The sequence below is a fragment of the Phascolarctos cinereus genome, unplaced genomic scaffold (assembly GCF_003287225.1).
Source record: "Phascolarctos cinereus isolate Bilbo 61053 unplaced genomic scaffold, phaCin_HiC Scaffold_5;HRSCAF=322, whole genome shotgun sequence".
Lineage (NCBI taxonomy): Eukaryota > Metazoa > Chordata > Mammalia > Diprotodontia > Phascolarctidae > Phascolarctos > Phascolarctos cinereus.
In genome coordinates this window covers 339,178,949-339,190,225 of record NW_027555958.1, presented here as the reverse complement: position 1 = coordinate 339,190,225, position 11,277 = coordinate 339,178,949, and the positions used below count along the sequence as shown (strand labels likewise).

General features: G+C 41.0%; 1 protein-coding gene across 1 annotated transcript in view; it reads left to right on the top strand.

Annotated features, from left to right (window-relative positions):
- The first annotated feature begins 2,060 nt into the window (after window positions 1–2,060).
- ERO1B (endoplasmic reticulum oxidoreductase 1 beta) overlaps window positions 2,061–11,277 on the top strand; it is a 60,797-nt gene continuing 51,580 nt past the window's right edge. The window contains exons 1-2 of the mRNA XM_021000418.2: window positions 2,061–2,423; window positions 7,869–7,988. Of these exons, the coding sequence (XP_020856077.1) occupies window positions 2,325–2,423; window positions 7,869–7,988 (219 nt within the window). The 5' untranslated portion in view covers window positions 2,061–2,324. The remainder of the gene's footprint in view (window positions 2,424–7,868; window positions 7,989–11,277) is intronic.

Genomic DNA, 11,277 nt, shown 5'->3' with positions numbered 1-11,277 from the left:
ACAACAGGCTTTCTGGAAGAAAACAGACACATGACATACTTTTACATTTAATCAGCATTATTAACATTTTCTCCGTCACTTTTTCAAGCCTACAACAACAACAAAATAATAAATGAAATTCTGATTTGCAGATTTCTGAGGTATAAATGCTTATATTGAAAATTTAACAATCAGCTCTATGTGTCCTCTTCTGACATGACTCTCTACATCAAGACAATTTTAGGAAACAGTTATTGGAAGCTTGAACAGGTAAAAGATCATAATTAGTTCAAATACAATAATTCCAGAAGAATTACCACTCAGTTCCCTCTGGAAACACTCCCATTTAGGATTGAAGAATTCTTTAGCGTTTCAAAAGTGGACAATTTTTAGTGGGGTTAGAAGCCAATCACTCAGGTGGGGAGGCACTGATTTTATCTAGATAAGGGATAAATTGGTGATAACCAATTTATGAACTATCTCTTTGCCAACTCTTAAATCCCTATCAATTATTCATTTCAAAGAAAGGCCTTAGTTTTTGTTTTTCCCACTTTCTTAAAGGGAAAAGTCTGAAAAGGGTTTTAAGTCGAAAAAATATTGCTTCCTAATATTTCCAGAGAAACTAAAAGGTGTTTAAAAAAAACAAACTTCCGCAGTCATTGGTTAGTTAACAAGCGTTTTTTAAAATTTCCACATTAGCCACATTGCAAAAGAAAACATACACACACACACACACACACACACACACAAACCAAGAAAAATAAAGGAAGTAAAAAAATATGCTTCAGTCTGCACTCAAGGGCTCATCAGGTGTCTTTCTCTGGAGGTGAATAGCATTTTTCATCATGGGGCTTTTGGAACTGGATCATTTTCTTGATTAGACTAGCTAAGTCTTTTTATCATCCTTACAATATTGTTGTTACTGTATACAATGTTGTGGTTCTGCTCACTTCACTTTGCATCAGTTCCTATAAATATTCCCAAGTTTTCCTGAAACCATCCTCATTGCCAATTCTTATACTACAATAGTATTCCATAGAGGACAGCTAGGTGGCTCAGTGGATAGGGCACTGGACTTGGAGTCAGAAAGACTCATCTTGTTCAAAGTTCCAAAAAACTCATTTGAGTTCAGATCTTGCCTCAGATACTTACCACCGGGGTGGCAAGTCACTTCCCCCTGTTTGCCTCGGTTTCCTCATCTGTAAAAGAGTCGGATGTGACTGAACAACATTCCATCACCGTCACATACCACTTCAACCAGCATTTATTAAGCACCTACCGTGTGCCAGGAACCACGCGAAACGCTGGAGGGCAAAAAACAAGCCAACAGAGTCCCTGCTCTCGAGCTCACAGCTTAATGGAGTCAAGGAGGGGTCCCATAACTCAAATAGCAAACTGAGAGTAAACTCTCGACTCATCTTCTTTTTAAACGGTTGGGTAGTAACATTTTAGTTTCCCATTTCAAGGATAGGGACACGAGACATGGAGGTGCTTCGTGGGGGGATAAGGAGGCTTTAGTGAGATCCTGGGTTAGTTGGGGGGAGAGGTGAATTCTGAGGCTTTGAACAGACAACATACGAGAAGCTTCTTTTGTTTTATTAGGAAAAAAAACCCAACAGGGTCAAATGGAGGAACTAATGATCCTGGGGACACCAAGGCGAGCTTCTCGGTGACTACAAAATCAGCGGCTTCCTTTTGCATCCAAGTTCCACAAGAGCGTTAATCACGGCGATGCAGTCTAACCGGGCGCGGTGGCCCATAAAGGGTACTTTCCGTCCTCGGGCTTCTCACGCAATACCAAGCAAGCCTCCCACCACCCATCGGGCCACCTCCTCTTGTTTTGGAGGCTCGCGTGGTCCTCGCTGATAGGCCGTGGTGGGGCCTCGCGCTCCAGCCGACCGCAGAATTCCCACCCCTTCTGTAGTTCCCGGCCTCCCAAGGCGGGTCCTTCCGGCTCCGGGCCTAGGGATCCCTTGGGGGCGGTAGGGAACTCCAAGTCCCATAATGCTCAGCGCACGCGGGCGGGGAGCGGGCGGGGAGCGGCCGGGAAGAGCACGGGAAGGCAGGGGGCGGGGCCCCCGTTGTGGGAGGGGAGGGGAGCAGAAGGTATTGGGGCTCGGCTCCGCCGCCAGTGGGCGGCTTGCTAGACTTGCTTCCAGCCGCCTGACAGGTGTCTCAGGGACGTTGACCGCCGAGCGAGGGGCTCTTCCGCCGGGCTTCCAGGGCTCTTCGTAGTCGTTCGTCGTCGTCCGGCGCCTTGGTGGCGCGGGCCAGCCGAGGCGCGGCCCTCCCTCCCCACCCGGCCCCGGCCGCGGCGGAGGAAGAAGGAACGAGGCGAGGGCAGCATGAGCCGAGCTGGCCGCCGCCGCAGCCTGCCCGGGGCAGTGGCCGCCGTGCAGCTTTGGGTGACCCTCAGCTGCCTGAGCACCGTCGCTGAGGCCCAGGTACTCGGGGACGGGGGAAGGTGGGGCGGGCCGGGGACCCCTGTCGGGGAGGGCTGTCCTCCAGACGCGAAGCGGAGCTCGAGAACCGGAGCCCCCTTATTGAGCGCCTGCTGTATGCGAGGATGGCGACATCCCCGGGGGAAGAGGGAAGGGTGGGTGGCGGCCAGAGGAGGAGGAAGAGGCTGAGTTCCTAGGATTGCTTTTTTGGAAGAGGAGGTAGGAGAGAAAGGGAGATGGAGATGGAGATGGAGAGAAATGGAGATGGAGAGACTGTCCCCCTCCCCTCCCACTACCCCCTTTATCCACACCGCCACCTCCTCCCCACTCCTCCCTCCATCTCCATCCTGCTGCCCCCAGCGGGGATGGTGACAGCCCCCGTAGGAGAACGTGGCAATAGGCAGGCGGGCGGAAGGCTGCCCCTTGTCCAACTTTCTCCTTCCAGAGGGTCGTAGCCTCTCTGGACTCGAGTCCCCTTGTCTTGAGCCTAGTTGGTGGTTGGCCCCCTGGAGTTGAGAAGTGGCATCTTGCCCCCAACTCAGTTCTGGCGCCCGAAGCGTCGCTGGTGGTGGTGTCCACGCAGTGAGGGGACAAGCCCCCGGCGTGGGCCCGGTCAGTGCCTGCGGTGGGTTCAGTATCGGAAGACAGAGGAGATTTGAGGCGGCCTGGCCAGGCTGGGGTGAGGCTCCCTAGGGACTCCCCAGCTGTTCAGGGGCATCACATTCCCCAGCAGGATGGGAAAAGGATTCTTCGTGTGGAAATTCCCAATATTTACTATGTGGGTTCTGTTTTGGCGTCGTTGAGCTTGGTGACCCATTGCTCCAAAGAGACGTTTACTTCTTTTTGTCATTTGGATGGGTAATGAGTGGGCTGCCAATTGATTTCTTAGGCTTTCTTTTTCTTTTTAATTTTTTTGCACCTGCTTGCAAAAATGGCGAAGCTGCTAAGAGGAAAAAAAAAGGTGTCCCAGGTGGTCCTGTAATGAGGGGAGATGTGGTGGTAGCAATTAAGGCACATTGCCACCTGAAAATAGCACACAGTTGTAAGGTTGTGAATGTAAACATGTGCTTTTGACATTATTCGGGGACTAATTTTCATGAGGCTTGTAGTAGGGTCTGCTTATGACTGCCAGGTTGTACATAAAATAATAGCTAGTATTTATATAACATAATGATGTTTTCCTTGTTCAGTTTGTTTTCATTCCTGACTAGGGTTTTGTTTTTTTTTTTTAAACATATGCCTGAAATTGGTGCAAAGCTTTTGCTTGGCCTCCTAGTTGTAACATTTTTTATTAATTAGGTAATATGAGATAATATTTATTATTAGAATATATGAGCTTTTCTTCAGCTGATAACACCTTTTCTTCATTGTTAAGTTAATTTAGGATGAAAAATATAATAAAATTTTGTAATGCAAATTATATTTGGCAATTTAATTTTCTAGTTTGTAGTTATTAATAAGATATTTTTCCCAGTGGGAATATAGTATATTTAGGATTTTCTTTGTGCTCTTTTTAAAAAATCTTTTTTAAAAATGGTAAATATAGTGCATATTTTGGGCTTCCAATACAAGCACCAACCCAGAAGCTTTAATTTATGACTCTTCACATATCCCTGATTATTATAAAAGCATGAAATTTGCACGTTTCGACGTGTATTATATCTGAACTGTTAGGTCAACAATTAAAGTTGTCTATGGATGGATTAAAGTGTAAAGTGTTTGAAAACTAGTCCATTAAAGTAAATAAAAATATGAGTTTTTTAAAAAAATTTAAACTGTTCCTTTATACAGCAAGGAAATATACATAAATATTGAGGCCCAGAATCTGAAAATATTTAGTTCAGTTTCTTCCTTTCTCTCCATTGCATTAAGGTAGTAGTGAAAGGAGAGAAATTGACTTGCCAAGGGTCACACAGCTAATAAGTGTCAGGCATTTGGTCTGAGGCTGGATTTGAACTCAGATCCCCCTGACTCCACGGCTGGTACTTTATCCACTGTGCCACTTGGCTGCCTCTGGAAGTTATATTTTTTAAAATGTTATTTGCATTGAGCCAAAGATATGAACTATTTAATGGAATCCAGTACATAATTTTGAATATTTCACTTCCTTGCCAGGAAAAAGCAAAATTTGTTTCCCATCATATAATAATTCTCAATATACTCTTTTCTGTTTCACTTGATTATAAATTAAATGCAAAAGCATTTTGAAGCAGAATGCAACAGCCTGTACGGAAGCTACTGTGAATACAGCTGGTAATCTTTCTGTAAAGAAAAAATTTGAATGTTCCATTCTGTCAGATTGGGATGTAATCAGGTGTACCTGTAGATTTCTAATAGAGACTGAGTAACTAGGAGATCTTACATTGACAAAATTGCCACTGGAGATTTTTCATTTATTCTGTACGTATATGTATGCTTGTACATAAACACTTAAGCTTTTCATTTTACTCAGAAGATTAAAGAAAAGCAATAAATTTTGCACTTATCTAAATAATTTAAGAATAAAGAAACTTTCCCCCAAAACCTCTTTTCCTTCTTTCTCTTGAATCCCTTAAAAATAATTATCATACAGTACTTTAAAAAATCGGAGACAGTTAGGACAACATTAAGAGGGAGCAGGTTGGGAGGGTTGTGGCCCTGGAGTAAAGGAGGCAACTGTTCCACACACTGATGCTAAGTGTTAAATAGTTAGCATTTTGGCATTTGTTTTAATACTCTAGGAGTCTTAGATCTCATTCAAGTCTCTTCTTTAGAAAATAATAATGATAATGATAGCATTTACATAGTGCTTACTGTGTGCTAGACAGTGTACTAAACACTTTACAAATATTACCTTATTTGATCCTGGTAACAACCCTGTCAGGTAGCTGCTGTTGTTATCCCCATTTTAAGTTGTGGAAACTTGTGTGACTTGCCCAGGATCACATAGCTATTGTGTCAAAGGCTGGATTTGAACTCAGCTCTTCCTGACTTCAGATTCATCTGCTATGCCATATAGCTGCTAAGCTAACAAGGTTTAGTTGTGGTGTAAGGAAAAAGCCAATAGTATAAGTCATCCTGATAAAAATGCAGTTTTTCATTTTCTGTCAGCTGCATATTGGATTACATGACACTTTCAGGAACAGGCTGTTAACCTGTAGACAGGATGTGAAGGAAAATGAGTTTGATGTTTGTGATCTAGAACTTTGCTTTGTGAAATAAGCATTTCCTGGTTTGAAACTTTAGCAGTTGCAATAGCCTGTATTGCATTTTGGTATCCAAAAATATTTGCACTGAGTACCATATTATAGTTTACACAGTCCTAAACTTAGAAAAGGTTGTTTTCCAAAAGTTTGTAAAAATGTTCATTATCAAAAACTAAGACTCAGATGCTTTTTTTTCCTATAGAGAAAATAGATAAATGATGGTTAGGTTCTTAGGGCAAAATATAAAACTGTCTTTAGTCCCTGATGTAATTAAAATAATAGTGATAATAGCCTCATACCTGAACTTTGAATCTTGAGTTCAGAACTTTGAATCGGGAGATGGGCTTGAAAATTCTGGGGACTGGCAAGCTGGTGACATTGGACCCTGTAGCTGGGGAATAGCAAAAGAGATTCTCATTTTAACTCAGTAGTTGTGGGGGGTTTCCAACATCTCCTACTGAGAAGTGGGTTTCTGTGGCATAGGACAACAGCAAGGGCTTTATTGGAGGTGGGCTTTGGTAGCAGACAGCAACTGAGATAGAGCCCTGTAATTTTGAGATAGATATAGGTGGTAACAGAGCTCCAGTTAAATTGAACTATTCTCTGTTTTCTAAACATGCCTTTTGCTTTCCTTCATCCCCATCTTTATTTCTACTTCTTTTTTGGGTAGAGTGAGTGGGATGGTTCTTTGACTGATGATTTCATTGGCTTACAGAATCCCTTTTGTGGGTAAGGTGAGGAAACTCTGCCATTGCAGATCAGCAAACCTTCTGCAGCTTTATAATCTTAAAGGATTATCCAGGGGTGTTGAGAGGTTATAAGGGACTTGTCCAGAGCCAGTGTGTGTCAGAGGCTGGACGTGGACTTGAGCCTAGAGTCTTTCTGCCTCTCTGGCCAGCCTTCTTGATACTTTGTTATGCCACTTATCCCACCCTGGTGAAATTCTCTGTAACCTTTGAAGTCCAGTTCAAATGTCTTTCTTTCCCTAACTCTTACGTACTATTATTTCCATTTTTGTATTAGTAATTTGTACATGTATTTTATCTACTAATTAGATTATCATGCCCTTGAGAATCATATCTTAAATTCATCTTTGTATTTTCTTGACTGCCTAGCGTATAGTATATATTAGAGTAAATAAGTGTTATGTACTAGTCATTAATAAAATTAGAATTTGGAGCTGGAAGGTACCTTAAGAAGTCTTGAGAGTATTTCTAAATTACTGGAAGTTTGTTTTTTCTTTACCAAATTTTCTTTAAAAGTACTGTTAAGGGGCCACTGGGTGATGCAGTGGATAGAGTACTGGCCTGTAGTTAGGAGGACCTGGGTTCAAATGTAGCCTCAGACACTTGACACTTAATAGCTGTGTGACCTTAACCCCAGTTGCCTCTCAAAAAAATAAAAAAGTACTCTTAAGAGCCTACTATTAAATAACATTAGAATAGAAAGCATATAGGGAAAAATTTGTAAATATACTATTATTAATGTATAGTATTGACTTTGAAAGGAAAAAGGTTAAAACTCAAGATCTTCGTGGTATGTGCCCATACCATGCCCATACCAATTTGAGGCTCCAGCATCATTATAGAATAAGATGGTGTGGAAATATTGGCAGGAATTTATAAAAATAATTATGAAGACTTTCTTTAGTAAATTAGTAAATATTTAGCAAATATTTAGTAAAAATGGTAAATATTTAATATTTCATTATCCAAGGGAGTATAATTGTTTTGACATTTAGCATCCAATTTGTTAAGGTAACTAACTGCCTGAAACAGATTTAAAGTTGACCTGCAGTTTATTTTAAAACAAAATATCCTCCTATGTCACTATCTATAATACCTCAGCAATCAATAGTCCCCCATCAGTATCATGTGACTGTTTTCAAAGATTATACTTTCCTATCCCATTTTGTCAGAAATACTCAAAAAAAGGGGAATGAAGGGGAAGGAACGACTTTGTTAAATTGTCTTATCATTCTGTGATTATTCAGAGTTTCTCTCAGGCAGCACGTAATGGCCATTCTTTGTCCAATAGGCCCTAGGTTATATCCCAGCTCTTCACTGTACTTAATACCAAATGTACATAGCATAACCAAAAAAGTTGTTTTAACTTTTGTAGCTCCTCAAATCATGAACTTCAAATAATGAATCAATTAACAAATTAACAATTTTCATGACATGAAACTTCAAATTTGTTTACTTTATTTGAATAACAGCTTGATTGAATATTTATTTTGTTGGGTTTTTTTGTTTTGTTTTAGCTCTCTGGAGTCCTAGATGATTGCTTGTGTGATATAGAAAGCATTGATAACTTCAACACCTATAAGATCTTTCCTAAGATACAGAAATTGCTAGAACGGGACTACTTTCGTTATTATAAGGTAAGACTGCTTAGAAAAATTCACAAATGGTCCATACGTAGAGCCAACCATATTCTCCTCAGAAATTTAAATCTTTCAGCATTTGAATATGTTCTGAAAATGAATGACAATAAGTGTTTATTTCAGACCTTGAGCCATATTAATTCTATCTATACTTGGAAAAACTTGTATAATTTTATAAAAGCTGTGGACTGAGAGTTCAAAATTCAGATTCTAATCCTGGTATGTTATGAAATTTCCTTTGTGTCTTAATTTTCCTGTCCAGGTGATGAGGACAATAGGGAAGGACAGTTCTATCACAGAGGTGTTATGAGATAATCCAAGACACTTTTCTTCCTGTTAGCAGTAAAAAAAATGAACATGTTTCCTCCCTGGGTAGTCAAGGAATTAACTCTTAGCTCCAGACTTTACATTTTAACATTGATGGGATTCTTTCAAAAATATACTTATAAGTACTTCCATACTTCCCATATGGTACAGAGGAAGAACTGGAATCAGGGCTGGGTGGGGAGGCAAGGTGGGAAGGAGATGAAGTACATGGCAACTGTTTCAAAAGTTGGGAATTCACCATAGAGTATGTCAGGAAGGGGGGCATCTGCAAGGTGAATTTGTTTTCTTATGTTGATTTCATGCCAGCCATGCCCTCTTCACTCCAGAGCATTGCCATGGAGCCATGCAGATACCAGTGTTGCACTTGGGACAACCCAGTGTTGCACTTGGGTTGTCTGTTGTGTTTGTCTCTGTTCTATGACTGGCTCACCTACATCTCTGCTGTCACATTTCTTTAATAATGTCTTTTATGTTACTCCCAAAGAAATCATTGTTGGTAATCTGCTACAACCTGCTATATGTCTTTCCATTGCCCTTTAATAAATTGTAATTTTGATTTTTCTGAGATTGGAGTGATTGCTGTTTTGCACCTGTATCGTGTCACTTAAAAATATTGATCTCGAGAGATATCCTTTGGTGGCATTGAGCAGTTTGGAATTGTTGAAAATATTGTAAAATTTCTAAAATACGACCTCCTTCAATATTCTCCTTAGTTCTTGACCCACACCCACTTTATTGTCATTGAACAGGACCTTTTCAAGATATATATAAATAGATATGTGTGTGTATGTATATATAATATATATACACATATACATATATGTACGTGTATATACAGACGTATACAAGATGTGTGTGTGTTTATATATACAAATACATACATACACACACATGTGTGTGTATGTATGTATGTGATTTGATGAGTTGAATTGCCTATCCAGCTGTATTTTATCCACTTTGTTTTTTCAATGTGAATGGCTAGGCCAGTCTTAATCACATTATTGTGTATTTCACTGAGAAGGCTTTATAATTTTTCCAAGCTTGATGTAATTAATAGAATGTTATTTGTGAAGTTTTTATAGCACTATCAAAAGACCTTAGTTAGGTAAGCATGTCTTCTTGTTTTACACCTCATTTGATGTCAGTAATCAATGTCTCATTGAACAAAATGATCATAGTCACCTCTGTCATAGGGTTTTTGTATAATTTTAGTGTGTTGAGACATCTTGTTTGGGTAGATTTTTCGAGAGTACATTTGCCTTTTCCAGTCAAGTGCTTTGCAAAAATTAGTAAGCTAAGTAGAAACAGCAGGATCTTTTATTTTGTCTTTTATTCTATATCTGTTTATAGGAGTTGATAGTCATGTCTTGTCTGATACTGGTGCCACCCTGGTACAGACCTTTATAACTCACACTTGGATTTTTGCAGAAGGCTGTTGGTAGATCTGCCTACCTCTAGTCTCTCCCCACTCTATTCTCCATTCAGCCACCAAAGTTGATTTTCCTAAAATACAGGTGCAGTCATGTCACTCTTAAACTATAGTAGCTCTTTTTCACTTTCAGGATCAAATATGAAATCCTCTATTTGGTATTCAAAGCCCTTCATAACTCAGCCCTCCCCATCTTAGTCTTCTTAAACCTTATTCTCCACAATATATTCTTCACTTCAGTGATACTGACCTCTTGGTTGTTCTACAAATAAGACATTCCATCTCTCAGCTCCAGGCATTTTCTCTGACTGTCCCTTGTGCCTGGAATGTTCTCTCTCTTCATCTCTAACTACTGGCTTCCTTAGGTTCCTTCTAGCCTCAGCTAAAATCTCATTTTTTTATAGGAAGCCTTTCACAGTCCCTCTTAATTCCAGTGCCTTCCCTTTGTTAATTATTTCCTATTTATCCTGTATTTAGCTTATTCATACATATTTCTTTGCTTTTTGTCTGCCCGTTTAGATTATGAACTCTTTGAGGGGCAGGGGACTGTCTTTTGCCTCTTTTTGTATTGCTGATACTTAGCACAGTATATGGTATATAGTAGGCATTTAATAAATGTTTATTGAGTGACAAATCAATATTATCATTGTCGATGTGATAGGCATGACAGTGCCGCAACTAAGAATCTGTGATTATGAGACCTAGGCTGAAGCTTCCCATCCTGGCTACTACTCCTTACCCTTAACCTGCCCATTCATAATAACTTCACTTATCTTTATCCCATTCTACCCTCTTCTTACATTGTGCCTTATGAAATCCTTGTTCTATTGTTAATGAATTCATTTTCATGTTAGATCTTTGCCCTCCTCCTGAGAAATTATTTGGCATATAGGATTTATAACCTATTAAAACCTAAAACTGACATGGACTTCCAAGAGGCGAGATGGCAGAGAAGGAAGAAGTTAGTTACTCTCATCCTCCCTTATTGACCTCTGAAAGCCCAGAAAATATCACCCCTGGAAAAACACTGGAACAGCTGAGCCAGCAGAAAGACAGGTTGCAGCAGTCTTGTGGCCCAGGAAACTTGGGGGATTAATGGGAAAGGCCCCTTTTAGGGGAAGCAGTACAGGATGGGAGATGTCCCAGCAAGCCAGTGGCAAGCCCCACCTCAGCAAACCAGGAGGAGATCCTGAGCCCCAGGGTGGTGGAGCAGGCAAGCGCCAAAACCAGGACGCCTCCCCCCCCACCCCACCCCAGTACCTCATCACAGGTAGGGGAACAGGTAAACACCAGCTCAGAAAACCACCGGCATTCTGGCAGACATCTTGCAGCAGCCAAACATTAGTCTTTGAAGAAGCCTGGGTGAGCAGGTATCCTCAGGGTGCCAGACTCCCCACCCCTACCCTTATAGCTCCACTGCTGTTGACCTCAGCTCAGCACTAGATAGCTGCCAGGCCCCTATAGCCTCCAGCTGCCAGCACCTGAGGCCCCAGCACACAAAGCCAGTAACCAGGTCCCAGTTTCCCAGCA